The sequence below is a fragment of the Terrapene carolina genome, unplaced genomic scaffold, assembly GCF_002925995.2.
Source record: "Terrapene carolina triunguis isolate 2854851 unplaced genomic scaffold, T_m_triunguis-2.0 Scaffold189, whole genome shotgun sequence".
NCBI lineage: Eukaryota > Metazoa > Chordata > Testudines > Emydidae > Terrapene > Terrapene triunguis.
The window spans coordinates 77,227-96,920 of NW_020664540.1; the positions used below are offsets into that span (position 1 = coordinate 77,227).

The following is a 19,694-nucleotide window of genomic DNA, read 5'->3' on the forward strand; positions in this document are numbered from 1 at the left end:
CCCCTTGTAAAAGCACTGGGTGCGCGAGCCCCGCTCTACCCCCTGAGCAGCACCGCCACTCGCTCGCTCGCCTGAGGGCCACCCCTGGCCCTGCCTCTCCCAAGAGAAGGCTCCTCCCCCTCCCCCACTAGGGGCCGCCCAGATTTCAGGCAAGCTGGCACATGCGCAGAGGCGCAGTAAACAGGCGAGCCAGCTCCTCCCCCTTACGGCCTTTGCGTGCCGCTCTCTGGTAGAGAATGCGAGCGGTGGCGGCTGCGCAGTGGGGGCACATCCGGGCACTGGGGCAGGATGAATGCTCCTTTCCAAGATGGCGGCGGAGGGAGGAGGGAAGGAGATGAACGAGATTAAGACCCAGTTCACCACCCGGGAGGGGCTGTACAAGCTGCTGAGCCACTCGGAGTACAGCCGGCCCAACCGGGTGCCCTTCAACTCGCAGGGCTCCAACCCAGTCCGCGTCTCCTTCGTCAACGTCAACGACCAGAGCGGCAACGGCGACCGGCTCTGCTTCAATGTGGGCCGGGAGCTCTACTTCTACATCTACAAGGGGGTCCGCAAGGTACCGGGGCAGCCGGGGGGCGGGAGAGACCAGGGCCCCGACCTGTTCGGAGCACGAGGGGCGTGCCAGGGGCGAGCTGCTTGGCTTCAGGGTGGTCCGGGAGCCCTACCTGCGAAGGCCAGGGAGCCGGAGGCCAGGCCAGGGGAGTGGGCTTTGCCCTACTGTGAGCTCAGCACTCTTCAGGGGGGCGGGATCCCTCTAGGCGAAGGGTGGGGGCCCTCCTAGGTGGAGTCGGTCTGTGGCCGGGAACTGTACCTGCTCACAGAGCCCCGGGGCTTGCATGGTGTCGGACCGTGTGGAGGGGGTGTAGAGGTGTGAGGGGGAGAGTCCTGAGAGAGAGGAGGACTAGTGTTGGGGGTTACCTACAGGATATAGGACTGGAAGTGACTTCTTGGGTTGTAGAGTCTAATCCCCTGCTGTGGTGGGCAACTCTGTCCTATAAACCCATTCATACATTTATAAAGCTACATTTAAAAACTAGTTAAGTTAAACAACCCAGAGAGTCCTCACTAGTAGCTAAAGTATGTTCCTGTGCAGCCCTTTCTTTGGCTCGTTTGGGCAGGTTTGGTAATGGCATAGTAACTCTGGGCCTGTCTCACCTGCTGCTACAGGCTGAAGATTATGGGACTCTCTCCGAGGAATGTTTGGTGTTCGCATGGGGCTGCCAAATCTCTGACAGGGTGGGGTTTTAGGGTTATTATTATTAGGGTTAACCTTATTTGGAGAAAATTTTTCCACCTAGAGTGAAAAATTAGAGGTCTAATGTTATAAAGTGTGAACTAACCCCAGGACTGTCTCCAGATGTGTCCAGTACAGTGAGCTGAATCCTCTAAAGGCTCTGAGACTTTAAATTTCTAATTATAACAGCAAAAGCTTTTATCATGAGAGAAGTACTGATGCAAAATAAGGCTCCCAACCTGTGAATGATATTTGGTGGTGCAGGTCTAATAGCTTGTGCATTAAATGGCTAGTATACTATATTAATGGGCAAATTGTACCTACATAAATATATGTAATTGCTGTTTTGACTTTTTGGTACTACTTGGTGCCTTACTTCCTGGGGTTTAGTGAGGCATTCTGATAATTTGCATCATCAAGTGAACAGATGTTACTTTTAATATGTGTAAGCATAGGCATAACCAATCTCAAAGTTTTATTGAGATATTATCTGTTTATCTTGGGTACATATGAACCCCCCTCCCAATTACTAGAGTATGTGAGCACCTTACAGTATTTAATGTATATACTCTGACAACCTTGAGATGTAGGGAAGAGTTGTTATTCCCACTTTACAAATAGGATTTGAGGCACAGAGAAACTTACTGACCTGCCCAAGGTCACATGGGAAGTTTGTAGCATAGCAAGGAATTGGACCTGGGTTTACACAGTTCCAGGTGAATGAATGTCCAAACCACTCTTTCTCTTGCTTGATAATTCATGTAAAATGTAAGCACTAGCTAATTGCTGAGGAGAGTTAAGCCTAGTAAGGATCAGTTGGTAATGACTAGCAACCGAACAGATGCAACTTGTGTTGTCTAATTGTATGCATTTGTTTCATACACACATTTGAATTGACATTTACATAATTTAACTTATGTGATGAGTCTTGATAATTTGGGGATGTTTTAAGTAATTGTGAACTAAATTTAAATATTAATTTGGTATTTAAGCACTTAGAGTGATTGATGTTATTGAACAGTTATCTGTCTACTCATGTTAACAAATAATATTTGTAATACTTCCATTTTATAATCCATAGTGGCCTTTTCTACATAGGAGTCAGTGTAGATGATAATTCGTATGGTTAAAATCTGTCCATCTTCCAACCCTTGTAACTGCTAGGAGTCTATCATCTTTGACTTAGTTTTCAGTACTAATAATTGCAAACTTCTGCAACTTTTTTATTTAGAGCAGCTCTTAATGCAGTCCGGTTACAGGACATGTGACTCTTACCAATCTTTTTTAGTCATTTGTTATCACACTTAAAGAAAAATCTAGAGGCTGAAAATATGCCATGAAAATAGGGAACTGAGGAATTTTTAAGTGCCAACTTACAACTTGTAAGTCTTATTTGCATTCTTCTAATAGCTTTTCCAATATCTTCAGTAAAACAGTATTTAACTTTGTATTTGTGGGCGTAGCAGCAGTTGAAAATCCTACTGTACCTACCTGCTGGATGTTTGTTTTGGGTTTTGAGACATACTATAAATGTTCTAAATATACTATTCTTACTTCAAATAATACAGTAAAATATACTAGAAGTTTAGAATAGAATTTGTGTTGGTCAAAGCAAAGCAATCCAATCTTATCAATGACCTTCAGAACAGATACTTTTAATACCATAATTACTAACTTCAGTTTAAAAAGCCTTAAAATAACAGCTGAAATATATTAAACGTATCCAAATGAAAGAAAATATTATAGATGAGAGACTAGGGAAGTTGATCTGCCATACATTTGGAATATTGTATTCATTATGAATGTATCTAGAAATATTGATGAGCTTGAAATCATTATGGCCTGTGATTCTGTAGATTGGGGCCTATGGCTTTGGTTCTCTTTGTCTGTGTAGAAAATTGGCACTAGCATAGGGAAGATTGTCAGCTGACAGTTACAGCTGTCAGAATGATTAACATAATTTTCATAAAGAGAAATGCTGTTTGTTATAAAATTTGCTACTGTTTCTTGATATGGTGTATAAGACAGGTGAAGGAGAGCTCAATGATAGATTAAACTAGAAGTGTAAAACACTGTCTTAAAATGAATAAATATAAACTGCTGTAAACTTCACATACAGCATGCTTCTAAAGTTGTCTCTAGACTAGAGAACATTTAGCCAACACTAGCTAGCTAAGACTGATTAAACTTGGCTACTTAGCTTGTGTCTATGCCAGGAAAACACCCTTAACTCAGTTTTAACAGGTTGAGCTGTAGTCTAGCTTCTGCTAGTGAACAGTGTTACTCTGAATTTACACCTGGAAGCGAGGCTTGGTTTTGTTTGTGTGTAGTTTGACTTGTGTTATGTAAGCCTGACTTAAACTTTTTCTCCTGATCAATTTAGCTAGATTAGACCAGTGATGATAGTTCAGGTACTTTAAAATGTTACAAACCTGCATTTGCTGTAGTTATTTTAAAGCTGCAGTATAACTTAGGTTAAAAAGAAATTGTTAATTTTATTACCTCTTCCTGCCTGTTAAGCAGCCTTTAAAAAGCCTTGTTCCATTAGGTTCTGTTCCTGTTGAAGTTAGAGAAGGAATTGCCATTATCTTAAGAAAACGCAGGGTCTTATTCCTCAGTTTTAAGTAACTACCTGCAGTAGGAACTTTTGCAGGTAAAGAACTTTTATTTGGTATGTACCATGCTTTATTTAACCATGAAAGAGCTAGCAAAGTAAACAGATATTGCAACGGCACACAATATCTTTAGGGGAACATATCGTAATAAGTTTATATGTTATTGTGGGCCAAGCATATTGTGCGACTGTGCTCTACTCCATGGGAGAGGGTTCCACAACTTCTTCAGGAACTAAAACTTTGATTACAATATGATTTATTCACCTTAAACACCTCCAAAGAGGTACCATCCCCTGCAAAGGTACATATATACTGGTTCAAAGTGAGTTTCCACACACAAGGAAAACAAAGAATATTTGGCTTTAAAAGGCTACATGTAAACTGTCTCAAGGCTGCCTTTCTGATCCAACAAATGGATAAGATCTTCTGTCCTAGAGCCTCAACTCTTGCGGAAGAGTTGAAAAGACTTTGGCCTATCAGAGCCCCATAAGACTGATGGATGACTTCTGGTAAGCTTTTAGTGTGCATATAGGCACTCTTATTGATTTTAATGTTTTCTCTGTAATGCTTTTGCCTTAAGAATAAAGGTGCTTGCTTAGAAAGAACTGTGTGGTAACTTGTAACTGCTGGAAATACACTGTTTATATCCCTCAGAGAGAAAGCAAAGCACAGGCGCTGGCCATTAGGTGACTGGCTTGCTGGGGATATCACAATGTAAGGCACGGAGTCATGCAGCCTTAAAATTCTGGTCTTGAGGGAGCGATGCAGGTCTCCACCCAAGAGAAGTGATGGCTGGGAGCTGGAAACTTTAAATGCGTGCCCTTGAGTGACCAAGGAGGGGGAATACAGGTGCAATTACTGTGAAACTGTGACAACTGTCTGCACTGGGAACTTCTGCAGGTTATGAACTTTTGGTATGTACTATATTTAATTCAGCCGTGGAAGAACTTGGAAATAGTTAAAATGTTTTGAAATCCCAATCTGAATGAGTCCAAATCACATTCCTAAAGGGTATTTATTTATTTAGGTTACTTTTCTTTATCTGGCTGCTTCCACGTCCCAAATCAGTTTTGTCTGCCATTTCTGTTTTGTGAATTAATCTTTAGTTGTAAGTCTCTTTATCCAGGCCACTGAATTGTTCGTGTTGCTTTAGAGATGAAACCTATATAAGGATTGGTATTCCTTGTGACACTGTGATGCTTTCTTAACCTGGTTTCTTGAGGGTAGAATCAGGAGTTGGGTCCAGTGTCTAAGATGATGTAAAAGCTTGGAATGCTGAGATAGAGAAAGTTTGGAAGAACCTACTTGTTCGCTATGAAAAGCCTCCAAGGCAGTTTGAAGGATTTTTTCCCCCAGACTGAAAGTCTCTATCAGAATATGTTTAGAAGTGAACTTGAGGAAGGTAGCAGGAAAGAATGAAATACTGGAAACTTGAGAAGAGCAGATGAGTTATATGCCAGCTATTTGACGTAAGGAGGCTTTTATGCAGTATTTTCTGTCCCGTTACAACAATCCAAAGCTCAAAAAAACCTGTTAGTAGATTCTAACCTTGTCTTAAATTTTAGATCCAATGGACAGGGGAGTGAAACTGTATGTTAGTAAGGAGAAGTTAGGGTTGTGATGCAATGAGGTGTGGCCATTTTAATGAAATACTTGGCTAGCTAAGTATTCTTGGGAGTGCTGGTATGTTCCTGTGGTTTTTGTTTTCACCTTAGCTTCTGGACTGAGTGAGGCTAGTTATGTATAACAATCTCCTGTTAAGGTGAAAGCTTTGCTGGAGGTGAAGTCCAGAGTTGTTTTGAGAGTGATCCCCTCTTTGGGTGGGGAGTGCTATCTGAGGCTCACTTGGGAGTGCTCTGGGTTGTATGTTTCAATCTTCAGAATAAATTTCTGTCCAAAAGATGACCTTTCTCCTGGAGGTCCAAACTTGTGAACTTAGCTGCTGCAGTAGTTATGACCTTTCAATGGTTGCTATGGTAGTGTGGCAAAGGGTTAAATAGTGTGTGGGTTCTGGTTGGATTGGCAAGTTCCTTTGTACCTTTATGGTGAGCATGGGAAGACTAAGCAAGATATAATTTTTCAAGTATAGACCAGGTAACTAAGACTTGCCATCAGATACATCTTGTTTGTGGACCACAGGGCATTCTTTGATAAAAATGTTGTTCGGTTCATGTTTATAAGGTCAGAGGTGAATGAAATTAGTGCCATATATGATCTAATCATAGATGAACTCTCCTGGCTTTGTACATATTACCAAGTTATAACTGAATTTAGCTAGGCCTTAAAGGCTAGACTTAGGCATTGCATCACCTAACCCTGCTGCTCAGTGGAATCCTCAGCTCTGAGTTACTCTCCCCATTATTGTATAGGGAGCCTAAGGTGCCTAAGAAAAAGATTCACAAAAGCCAGCAAGCTCAGTCGTCAGATGCCTAAACTAGCCAGTGGGAAATGTTGAAGAGAGTGGCATGGCCTAAGCCCTACCATCCAAAGGAAATTAAGTGCCTAACTCGAGGCCAGAGGGAGGCCTTGGATTGGGGTTCACTGCCGTGAACCCCCTTCTGGAGTTAGGCACCTAAGCAAGATTAGCCCTTTCTCATGAAGAGACCCCTTCCCCCACCTCCTTATAGCCAGTAGTCCAGTGGTCAGTGCACATGCCTGTGATGTGGAAGACTGATTTTTCAAATTCTTGCTTTGCCTGATTTGGAGAAGGAATTTGACTTGGGTCTTCCATGTCCCAGTAAATGCCTTAACCACCAAGAATCTGTCTCTCTCTCTTTGGCACAATAAATATTTAATTATACTAAGTGGAGCAGTTGCAACAAGAGAGATTAAGATCTATCACAGAATACCCAATAGCCTGGTGGTTAGGGCAGTCGCTTGGCATGGGGGAGACCTGAGTACAAGTCCCTGCTTCAGATCAGGTAGAGCAAGGATTTGAAAATGGGTATCCCACATCTCAAGTGCCTTAACTACTGAGCTACGAGGTATTCTGAACAAACATGTCACAGTTTCAGGATAACTGCACCAGTTCTTCCTCTTCTGGGTGCTTGCTGTTGGTGGACCATGCATAAGGGTTTCCAGCTCCCAGCCATCACCTCTCCTGGGTAGAGTTCTGCATCTCACTCCCTTCTGATGTGAATTTTTAAGGCTGTACGGCTCCCTGATTTACACTGTGATTCCCCGCAAGTTGGATTGCCTAAACAGTCTTTGCTTTGCTTTCTCGCTAAAGACTATGACCAATGTATTGCCCACAGTTACGTGTTACCCCACAGCTTCTTCTAAGTTAGCACTTTTATTCCTAAGGTAAATTCATTAGAGAAAACATCTTAAATCAATAAAAGAACCTACATGCATGTTAGAAAGCTTACCAAAGGTAACCCCCAACTTTTACCTAGAGCTCTGGTAGGTTTTAGACTTTAGTCATTGAGTTTAAAGCCAGTAGGGACCATTAGATCATCTAGTCTGATTTCCTGTATATCACAAGACACTTGCACACTAAACCCAACAACCGAAGTGAGGCCAAAGTATTACAGCCTACAGGAGACTAGGCTATTTGCCACAAGAAGAGAAAAGGAGAGACTGAAGTGCACCGTCAGAACCCACAACTGAGTTTTCCCTGTGGTTACAAGTTTATCTGCCTTAAATTCAGAACCAAAACAGAGGCTGGGAAGATTACCCATTTCTTTATACAGCCCAGGCCTTTGATCTTGGCCTTCTGTAACAGGTAATCAACAGACCGGGTTACCCAATGAAATTAATAGGCAACAGATTTAAAACAAACAAAAGGAAGTACTTAACACAACGCAAAGTCAACGTGTGGAACATATTCCCAGGAGGAGATGTGAAGACCAAAAGTATAACTGGGTTCAAAAAAGAATTGGATAAGTTCATGGAGGCCATTGATGGACCTAACATAGTCAGGGACACAACCCTATGCTTTGGATGTTCCTCAGCCTCTTGACTGCCAGATGCTGGGATTAGACAAAAGGGAATGGTTCACTTGATAATTGCCGTGTTTTGTTCATTCCCTCTGAAGCAGTTGGCACTGGCCACTGTTGGAAGACAGGATCCTGGGCTAGATGGACTATTGCTCTGCCCAGTTTGGCCGTTCTTATGTTCTCTCCTTGGGGGAGTAACTATAAAAGACTGGGGTTTTGTATAACCGGAGTTGGGTAATTTGCATTAATGTCTCCTTAGTAATTACCCAGAAAGTCCACTTAACACTACTTATCCCAAAAGTCCATACTTGTCTGGCACATATTCTGTATAGTCTTTTGAACTTCCAGGTCTCACATCTCCTCCCTCGAGAGGTTACATACAATCTTGGCCCACCATAATAGATTAACTTAATAAGGGTAATGCCTTCCAAGGACATTGCAGGAAATGGCCGTATCTGTCACAACACACACACCAATCACCCCAAAAATTCTGAAACTGGTGACCCCAACTATCTTTTGTGTGGGTTAGGTGTGCTCAGTCTTCTGAGCTGACTTTTGTCGTAGCATATCTACAGTACAATTTTTTTTAAATGGTTGTACTTGTACTTAAGAAACAGTGGGTTCATGTTAAATGTTAAAAATGCTTAAATTAACAATTGGCAAGCTTCATAACTGTTTCAAGGTTGGGAAGTGTATGTTGGAAATACTTTAAAATCTGTAGAAATGTTGCATAAGTATCTCAATTACTGTAGTTATACTGTTTGTTATGGTTTAGGATGATAGTCAACTTAGTGAAAACAGATACTGACTTGAAACTCTTGTGCAGAAATGGTTTTAGAAGCAGAGAGGTTAGGGATCTTACTCCCAGTTGTAACGTTGGACAAAAGTTGTGGACGAACAGAATTTACTGTGCAGTTGAAATGTAATTGACATAGTGTGAGTTATCGGAAAGAATGCTCTTTCATTATGCAAGAAAGCAGTTCAAGAGGGAGTTAAATTACAAACCTAAAAGGTACAAGTTTCTAGACTTTCTGCAAATCTGTCTCGGTTTTGACTGTCCAGGTCGAAATTAGACTGACATTTTTCAAATTGGACTTAATCATTTTGTCTTGACCAGTGTGTCCTCTTGACAATGTAAATCCTAATGTTTGAGGTTGTATGGTGTTAAAGAGTTCAGTAAGGGCCACATGACACAGTTCTTGGCTTACTGATATCTAATTTTAAGTATTTGGGTTCACCGGTGAATGAAAAGATACAATATAATGCCAAATGCTATTCTGAACAAGAGCGTCAACTTCTTAAAATGTACTGCAGTGTACAAATTGCATGGGATTTACTGTGTGCGGCAGAATATAGACCTACCTTATTAAGCAAGAGGCGATGTCCCTGAAGATTCTCCAGACACAGAGCATGATTCTTACCCACTTCTATTAGGAGATCACTTTCATTAAGCTATCAAGTTATGAGAGTCTCTTGGGACATGTTTCACTTTGTAAAACTTTGAGAAGTTAGATGTCCTTTTATATCAATGTTCTGTTATTACTGCTAGTTCTTCACTAGAAGATGCTAATAAGGGCTCCACATACTGAATGTCTTTAAAAAAAATTTCATGAGTCATTTGTGGATTTTTAAATTCATGTAATAATGCCTTAAGGATACGTTGGCCTGCAACAAACAATATAAAGAAATACTCTTACTCAGTAAATCTGTTAAGTTATTATCTTGTACTAGAAAACATTGGTGAGAGACAAATCAAAGTACAAGGAATTTTAAATGTCAGATTGTGTTGAAGGTCAAGTTTTTATTCTTTAGAAAATTGGTTTTGTTTTGTTTCTGTGTAAGATTAGTGCATACTGAAGTTTTCCCAATAAATTCAAATGTTTTTTTTAAAGATAGTTCTATAAAACACTAGCTGTACATAGAAGCCACATAAACACTACTCTTAATCAGAAAGGTTATGTATATTAATACTACCATGAAGTTAGTGTTTTACTGCTATAGCGGGGTGCCAAACTAGTCCAGCGGGACAAGGGCCAAAGGTAAGATGCATCAGAGGCTGGGAGAACTGATTGACTTCAGATCTGCCCTGCCCCACAGCTCTAGGACCATAAATAGGGCCCTACCAAATTCATGGGCATGAAAAAGGCTTCACAGACCGTGAAATCTGGTCTCCCCCCGTGAAATCTAGTCTTTTGGGTGCTTTTATTGTATACTATATGGATTTCGTGGGGGAGACCAGCATTTCTCAAATTGTGGGCCCTGACCCAAAAGGGAGTTGTAGGGGGATCACAGTATTGCCATCCTTCCTTCTGCGCTGCCTTCAGAGCTGGGTGGCCAGAGAGTGGTGGCTGTTCGCCGGGCAGCCAGCTCTGAAGGCAGCGCCCCCCTCCTCCTTCCCATCAGCAGCGTAGAGGTAAGAGGTAATACCATACTGTGCTACCCTTATTTCTGTGCTGCTGCCTTCAGAGCTGGGCGGCCAAAGAGTGGCAGGTGCTTACTGAGGGCCCAGCTCTGCAGGCAGCAGCGCAGAAGTAAGGGTGGCAATACCGTACCACTAGAACTCTGCATGGAAACAAATTTATACCTGTGGGTGCGGATATCTGCGAATATAAATCAGTATCCATGGAACTGCAGGGCTCTCCTGGGAACCGTAGCGGCAAAAGGAGCAGAACGTTGGGCTGTTGCTCCCAGGAACCAGCACCCTGCACTGGCAGCTCCATTGGCATGGCTGTACTGCCCCCGACCCCGTCCATTGGGCGGGCACCATGCTCATCGCATCTGTCTCTGGTTGCGATAGTGTGTGCAAGTGGCACACGTGCCCAGACAGGAGCCGCAGACAGTTGCATGGCAGGGCTGGGGGCGGTACAGCCAGACCAGAGAAGTTGCCGGTGTAGGGCACTGGCTCCTGCGAGCGGTGACCCCACGTTTTGCTCCTTTTGCTGCTGCAGTTCCTAGGAGAGCCCTGCATCTGCAGGTATACATTTGTATCCACACAGGGCTCTACATACCACAACTTCTGCGCTGCTGCTGGCGGCGGTTCTGCCTTCAGAGTTGGACTCCTGGGCAGCAGCCACTGCTCTCCAGCTGCCCAGCAGCAGCGCAGAAGTAAGGGTAGCAGTACTGCAACCCCCACTACAACATTTTGGGTCAGGACTCCTGCAATTACAACACGATGAAATTTCAGATTTAAATAGCTGAAATCATGAAATTTACGATTTTTAAAATCCTATGACCGTAAAATTGACCAAAATGGACTGTGAATTTGTTAGGGCCCTAAGCATAAACAACTGATAACTTTTCTAGCAACAGCCTACTTTCCCTGTCTGCTCCTGTGGAGGGCACTCAGCCACAGGTATAGCTCAAAAGTACAGCTCTATAACTTATTATAATCAAGTTCATTAGAAACACCTGCTCACTCAGGGCTAGTAGCAATCTGTAGGGGCCTGAGTGGGACTGGGAACTGCTGTATTCTTTCCCAGAGAAGAGGTGAGAGCAGGGGAGCAAAACACCTGATGCAACTACTTTTTTCTGCAGGAGTGAGAAGCCAGGTACAGGGTAGTTGGAGCTACTACTGTTTATCCTAGGGGGCAGGGTGTAACTGTAGTTGGGAGAGGGTAAGACTGAGAGCATAAAGTAAAAACACGTCTGAAAGCTTAAGAGGAAGGAGGTAAAAATGTATTGGGGGGGGGAAGTTAATGTTAAGGGCAGGGGGAGAGAAAGTAAAGAATATACAATGAAAACACAGTATTGATCATCTAGGATAGAAAAAAAGTGCAGTGAAAGCAGGAGTGGAAAGGTATCAAAAGCACAGGAGACATAGTAAAATACATTTAAAAAATACTGAGATTGCCTATAGGGCAGTGTTCCCTCTAATTTTTCCCACATATGTGCAGAATGAATTTTATGTGCACCAATATGGAGGTGATGTGAGACACATCACCTCCATATTGATGCACATAATAAAACTCATGTGGTGGGGGTGGGGCCGAGGGGTTTGGAGTGTGGGAGAGGGCTCAGGACTGGGGCAGAGGGTTGGTGTGCAGGGGTATGAGGGCTCCGGCTGGAGGCATGGGCTCGGAGGGGGGGGGGGGGGAGGAGGGGCTTAGGGCTGGGACAGAGGGTTGGGGTGTAGACTCTGGATGGGGTCCAGGGTGATGGCTCCGGATGGAGGTGCGGGCCCTGGGGCTACGGTGGGGAGAGAGGACTCCCCAATGGGGATCTGCAGGTCCCCACACTGCCTGACGTGGGGCTGCTGCGCAGGGGCTAGGAGCCACCTGCAGCAGCTGGGAGCTGTGGGGTACCCCAGCTGCCTGCATCTCTGGGGGTCCCCCCTTTGCCCGTGGGGGCTGAGAGCTGTGGGGTGCCCCCGCCTCACCTGTCAGCCACAGTGACCGGGAGCTTGGGGGGGTTCCGCTGCGGCAGCTGGGAGCTGTGGGGTACCCCTGCTGCCCACAGCTTGGGGGTTCCCCCATGGTGGCAGGTGCCTCCAGAGGTGGTGGGGGTACCCCTCAGCTCCTGACCACCACAGGCTGAAGTAACAGAAGTCACTGGAAGTCATGGATTCTGTGACTTCCGCGACCTCTGTGACTAAATCGTAGCCTTAACCATGAATACAACAAAAGTTCCATCTTTTTCACTTCACTGTGTTTAACAGCTTGGTTTACTAGGGTAATTATTAACTATAAAAATAAATTAAACAGAGTATTACAGCTCTACATATGTTGCTAGACTGTCTCTTTCAGATTAGGACAGAAGTTTATTAGAATGAACATAGATGGATTTGTTATATTTTACTAACCGTTTCTAAGACTTCATTTTGCAGTTCTAGAATTTTTTGAGTACATGGAGCCTTTTCTGATGGGATGAGCCAAAGCACTGAAGTAGGAAGTTACTTACATCCTGACAAAACGAAAGGTGCTTGCCAGAAAAGGTTATATTCAAGAATCAAGCCCCATTGGAATTCACAAAACCCCTAGTCAGCTACCCCTGAATTTTGTAGGTGCATAAACTTGTTCAGCACTTAATTTTTTTTCCAGTAAAAGTTCCATAGGCACCTATGTTTCAGCCTCTAAGCATGTGTGCTGCAGCCCCATGCCAGGCATTTGGATGGCTGAGCCCCAGAGTGATACACAGGGCATTCCTTTGCCTGTGGGGTTCCAATCCAGTAAGTATACTTAGACTTTGCCTACTGGATTGGGTCCCTATAGCAGAGCTTACACAAAATGGCCAGGGGAGGAAATCCTCCCTCATAACTTCTAGCCAAGTGCTTAGGATTCTCACCTGAATTGTGGGAGACCCCTGGTCCAAGTCCCCCTCTGCCTGAGGAGAAAGAAAGATTTGAACAGAGATCTGCCACCTCTTCAGGGAGTGTCCAAAACACTGGGCTATAAGCTATTCTGATATCGGGCTTTCTCAGTCTCTCCTGTTGAAACCGTTGCACTGTAGATAATAGATAAATTATAAAATTCACTGGAACAGGGGACTGGATCCTGGGTCTCTTACCTTTCAGGTGAGTACCCTAGCCTGAGCAAACTATGGTGTACACTTTTCAAACCTTCTAGGGAAGAGGACAATGATGCTGAGCATAGGGGTGAGGTGAAAGCACATGTGAGGTTGTAAGGCTAACTTACCATTCCCACTTATTGCTCTAGCAGCTGCATTGATGCATACAGATTTTTAAGTAAGTAATACCTGTTTGAAGTTAGATGGCGGTACTCTATAGCAATGGAGTATTTGTCAATCCTATTCCATGTATGATGTGGCCTGGAGCCTTATTATGTCATGTATCAAAATACTACTTTGTAGTCTTATTACATCTGTATAAACTTTTTAAAGGGGTTTTGTTTTTAGTATGGTACCAGTAAATATTGTGAGTCTGGTGGCACCTTAAAGACTAACCGATTTATTTGGGCATAAGCTTTCGTGGGTAAAAACCTCACTTCTTCGGATGCATAGAGTGAAAGTTACAGATGCAGGCATTATATACTGACACATGGAGAGCAGGGAGTTACTTCGCAAGTGGAGAACCAGTGTTGACAGGGCCAATTCAATCAGGGTGAATGTAGTCCACTCCCAATAATAGATGAGGAGGTGTCAATTCCAGGAGAGGAAAAGCTGCTTTTGTAATGAGCCATCCAGTCCCTATTCAAGCCCAGATTAATGGTGTTAAATTTGCAAATGAATTTTAGTTCTGCTGTTTCTCTTTGAAGTCTGTTTCTGAAGCTTTTTTGTTCAATGATAGTGACTTTTAAATCTGTAATAGAATGACCAGGGAGATTGAAGTGTTCACTTACTGGCTTATGTATGTTACCATTCCTGATGTCCGATTTGTGTCCATTTATTCTTTTGCGGAGGGACTGTCTGGTTTGGCCAATGTACATGGCAGAGGGGCATTGCTGGCACATGATGGCATATATAACATTAGTGGATGTGCAGGTAAATGAGCCCTTGATGGTGTGGCTGATGTGGTTGGGTCCTCTGATGGTGTCGCCAGAGTAGATATGGGGACAGAGTAGGCAACGAGGTTTGCTACAGGGATTGGTTCCTGGGTTGGTGTTTCTGTGGTGGTGTGTAGTTGCTGGTGAGTATTTGCTTCAGGTTGGGGGGTTGTCTGTAAGCGAGGACTGGCCTGCCTCCCAAGGTCTGTGAGAGTGAGGGATCATTTTCCAGGATAGGTTGTAGATCGTGGATAATGCGCTGAAGAGGTTTTAGCAGGGGGCTGTATGTGATGGCCAGTGGTGTTCTGTTATTGTTCTTGTTGGGCCTGTCCTGTAGTAGGTGATTTCTGGGTACCCGTCTTGCTCTGTCAATCTGTTTCCTCACTTCCCCAGGTGGGTACTGTAGTTTTACGAATGCTTGATAAAGATCTTGTAGGTGTTTGTCTCTGTCTGAGGGGTTGGAGCAAATTCGGTTGTATCTTAGGGCTTGGCTGTAGATAATGGATCGTGTGATGTGTCTTGGATGGAAGCTGGAGGCATGTAGGTACGTATAGTGGTCAGTAGGTTTCCGGTATAGGGTGGTGTTTATGTGACCATCGCTTATTTGCACTGTAGTGTCCAGGAAGTGGATCTCTTGTGTGGACTGGTCCAGGCTGAGGTTGATGGTGGGGTGGAAATTGTTGAAGTCAGGTGGAATTCTTCAAGGGCCTCCTTTCTGTGGGTCCATATGATGAAGATGTCATCAATGTAGCGCAAGTAGAGGAGGGGCACTAGGGGACGAGAGCTGAGGAAGCGTTGTTCTAAGTCAGCCATAAAAAATGTTGGCATACTGTGGGGCCATGCGGGTACCCATAGCAGTGCCACTGACTTGAAGGTATAAGTTGTCCCCAAATCTGAAGTGGTTGTGGGTGAGGACAAAGTCACAAAGCTCAGCCACCAGGCGTGCTGTGGCCTCACCAGGGATACTGTTCCTGACAGCTTGTAGTCCATCCTCATCTGGAATATTGGTGTAAAGCGCTTCTACATCCATGGTGGCCAGGATGGTGTTTTCAGGAAGAACACCAATGCATTGTAGTTTCCTCAAGAAGTCGGTGGTGTCTCGAAGATAGCTGGGAGTGCTGGTAGCCTAGGGTCTGAGGAGAGAGTCCAAATAGCCAGATAATCCTGCTGTAAGAGTGCCAATGGCTGAGATGATGGGGCGTCCAGGGTTTCCGGGTTTATGGATCTTGGGTAGCAGATAGAATACCCCTGGTCGGGGTTCTGGGGGTGTGTCCATGTAGATTTGTTCCCGTACTGTAGCTGGGAATTTCTTGAGCAGATGGTGTAGTTTCTTTTGGTATTCCTCAGTGGGATCAGAGGATAGTGTCCTGTAGAATGTGGTCTTGGAGAGTTGCCTGGCAGCCTCCTGTTCATAATCCGACCTGTTCATTATGACTACAGCACCTCCTTTGTCAGCCCCTTTGATGATAACGTCAGAGTTGTTTCTGAGGCTGTGGATGGCATTGCATTCTGTACGGCTGAGGTTATGGGACAAGTGATATTTTGTCCACAATTTCAGCCTGTGCACGTCCGCGGAAACACTCTATGTAGAGGTCCAGTCTGTCATTTCGACCGTCAGGAGGAGTCCACGCAGAGTTCTTCTTCTTGTAGTGTTGGTAGGAGGGTTCCTGTGGGTCAGTGCACTGTTCAGTGGTGCGTCTCCTTGAGTCGGAGACGACGAAAGTAGGCTTCCAGATCACCGCAGAACTGTATCGTGTTCGTTGGGATGGTGGGACAGAAAGAGAGTCCCCGAGATAGGACAGACTCTTCTGCTGGGCTAAGTGTGTGGTTGGAAAGATTGACAATGTTGTTAGATGAGTTGAGGGTACCACTGTTGTAGCCCCCTGTGGCAGGTAGGAGTTTAGATAGCTTACTGTCCTTTTTCCTCTGTAGAGAAGTGAAGTGTGCATTGTAAATGGCTTGTCTCATTTTTGTAAAGTCCAGCCACGTGGAAGTTTGTGTGGAAGATTGGTATTGTATGAGAGTCTCCAGTTCTGAGAGCTCATTCTTGATCTTCTCCTGTCTGCTGTACAGGATGCTGATCAGGTGGTTCCTCCGTTTCTTTGAGAAACTGATAGTAAATATTGTGGCTGTAGAATTCAACTGCTCACTCGCTACTAAGTTTTAATGCTTGCTTACGAAAGGTGATATGAGTCAGATCAATGGTTCTCAACCTATTTATCATTGGGGGCTGCATATGCAGCTCTCTGTTATGTAGGCCACATCCACACACTATATATACTTGTACATCTACCCAAAAAAAAAAAGGTCACTATTTGTTATATGACGACAATACAGTTCAAATCAATATAGCACCTTTCATTTCAACACTGGCAAATGTCTAAGAGCATTTTAAATTAGCCAAATAAGTCAAAACATTACCTGCTAAAATTAATTTACTATAAGGGTGGCATGGTATGGTGTACTGCCACCCTCACTTCCGTGCTGCTGTTGGCAGTGCGGCTGGGGTGAGCACCCAAAGAGCATGGGTGCGGAGCCCCAGGGACTGCCGCCCAGCACTCAACCCCCCCATCCAGGGACTGTGCCCCAATATCTACTCCCATCCAGGGACTGCCACCAGTGTGTCCCCCATGCATCAGCTGTACCCCCTTGGCAGCCTGCCCTGCCCACCTGCCGCTGTGGTCCTAGTGCCGAGGAGCCTGCTCCAGCCAGGGTTACTGGACTTGCGATCCTGTGGTGTTGGGAGGAGCTGAGCACCCTGGTCTCCTGCTGATGCTTTGGGGCCTGATCCTGTGCCACCCTATTCTCCCCCCACTGGCTCTGTGCTGGGGCAGGTGCCCCTCCTGCCCCACCCTAATTACAGCCCTGAGGATGTCACATGGGCCACAGCTGGGTGCTGATTAGGCCACAAGTGTCCCATGGTTTGAGAACCACTGGGTCAGATGAATACTTAAGAAATTACCATTCTGTAATTGTTTAGTATTAGCTCTGTATCTCAACAAGAGACTTTAATACAAACAGCTAGAATTTCCCTAAATGTTTTTTTCTTATGTTCAAATGCAAAAACCATCTACTTATATCCACATCAAATTAGCATATTATGCTAACCTGCTTTTCGTAACTTCATCAGCTGAATTTTGACTCTTGAACAAATTTGCATATACCCAGATGAAGCAAAATGTGTATGCTAAAAAGGCTCTTCATTTGAAGTAGTGACTTGTGGGTGCAGGCGTTAAAAATTCACTTACCTGGGGCAAGTAGGAAGCTTTCCCAGATGAGTTAGACAAGAGTTAAGTCTTTCACATCCATTTTCCTAACATGGGTTGCAAAACTGGGGCCTCTGCCTAATTTTAAAAAAAAAACATTAACAGGTTCTTTTCCCAATCCTGATGATGTATGCCAGAAGCTTCTAGACATATCTTCTAATTAACACATGTCCGTCCACCCTTGTATCTGGTATTAGGTCAACCTTAGTTCTGGCTGGAGGTCTTTGAACACTGCTTCCTTTATAATAGCTTCTTGCTAATCTTGAGTTGGTTAGAGGGTTTAGTACAAATCATCGTAAAGTGGAGTGAAGGAGGCTGCTAGTGAGATCTGTCAGTGCTCTGAGAAGTCTAGTCCCCTGCCATCATAAAGTGCTGGAAAAGGTGAGGCTACTTTAGTGTCTACTCATGTGCTGTCCCTTAGTCTTGCTTTGGAGCTCCATTTAAAATTTTATTTTGTTTGTTTGGTTTTTGTGCATTAGCCCACATTTAGTGTTTGACAGATTTTAAGCTCCATGTCCTAATTGCTGGAAGGAGAAGGATCTTGGGCCTAAGTCTACACTAAAAACTTTTGCTGGCATAGTAATGTCGGTTATGAGTGTGATTCTTTTTGGCAGTCTTTCTGTGCTGGCAAAAATCATAGTGCAAATGATTATACTGGTATAAAAGTGCTTTTGCTGATATAAAGGAAAGATGGTTTGGTGATTAGGGCACTAGCATTGGACTTGGGAGACCTGCATTCAATTCCCTTCTCTGCCACAGACTTCCTGTGTGACCATGGGCAAGTCACTTAGCTGCTCTGTTTTCCCAGCTGTAAAATAGGGATAATGTTCGTTACCCCCTTTGTAAAGTGCGTTGATATCTACTGATAAATGTGATAAGAGCTGGATATTAATTTCACTCAGCTGCTGTTTGGCAAAGCTATGAGACGCCGCAGAGGTACTGGAGCAGTTGGCTTGCAGAATTGGGAAGACAACACTGCTTTGTGTACGTGCAGTTTTTATTCAGAAGACTTTCTTGAAGGACTAAACTTCATTTTTAAAGCTTTAATTTTGCAGATGTTGGCTTAGCCTCTCCCCACATTTCCCAGGAAAACCTTCCAGCTTATTAATGTGGGCAAATGGATTTGTTAGGCACTAAGTACATAACCATTGGGGGAGGAATAATTCCAGTGCCATCTTTTGTTATCTTGTAAATAGAAATATAAAATTATGCTTTCTGCTGCTCTTGTAAATTGCAAAGCAGCAGACAGCTTATTTAACTCTAATGCAGTTCTGGCTTTGATTACAAGTAACAAACATGTTGGGTGAAAGTAAAGTAACAGTTCTGTATGTTGGGAGACCTGGATTGTACTTGAGTGAGACTTTCTGCCTTCCACTCCTAGAACTTCTAAAATAAGATTTAGGCTTCCAGTTTAGATGAAGTGCTTGGTCTGTCCGACATGGTAGCATAGCTCAGATATATGGTTAGTCCCATCTACTCTACAGGATGAATGTGTATTGCAGCCAGGTCCTCAGTACATGGTTTTTGCAGGTAGTTTCTTTGTCTGCCTCAGGTTCCTGCTTGTAAAATGAGAATATTTACTTGCCACACAGGGATGTTAAGAGAGCCTTTTGGGAGACATGGAAGGAAAATGCTAGAAGTGTGAAGTAACATCAATACAGCAATTGGCAGTGTACAATATTGCATCTTTTCTGACTATGACCAGATATGGCTTGGAGTAAAAGCATAAACCAGTTGGGCCTATTTTTGGTATTGAAGTAGTGGCTCCTCCTTGGCAGATATTTTATTTATTCAAACTACTATCATCAGACTGTTTTAGACTTCTAGAATAACAGGGAATTACAGTTTGTTTATAGAATATTAGTAATAATCCGATTTTTACACTTGTATTTTTTTAACATGCTGCAACATGATGGAATTATTTGGCTATGTGTAAGATAACACCAAAATTCCCTGGTATTCCTGTGAGCCAGTAAGACCTAACAGTCCAAAAAGATCCATATTTACAGTATAGTAATTGGTTCAAAATCAGAAATTGACTCATACTGAGCTTTGTAATGAAGAGAATATAACGTGATTATCAAGCACTGTTACAGTGAAATAAGTTTCTATAGCAACATCAGATGCAATACAGGGTGCAGTTATGCTGACTGCTTTGTAACAGAATTTTCCCCTCACAAATATCAAATGTACACTGTCAGATT

General features: G+C 43.7%; 1 protein-coding gene across 2 annotated transcripts in view; it reads left to right on the top strand.

The window, feature by feature from the left end:
• Positions 1-284: 284 nt before the first annotated feature.
• Positions 285-19,694, top strand: part of WDR20 (WD repeat domain 20) — a 52,361-nt gene continuing 32,951 nt past the window's right edge. For both annotated transcript variants that reach the window (XM_024215185.3, XM_024215187.3), the window contains exon 1: positions 285-556. In XM_024215185.3, the coding sequence (XP_024070953.1) occupies positions 293-556 (264 nt within the window). In that variant the 5' untranslated portion in view covers positions 285-292. The remainder of the gene's footprint in view (positions 557-19,694) is intronic.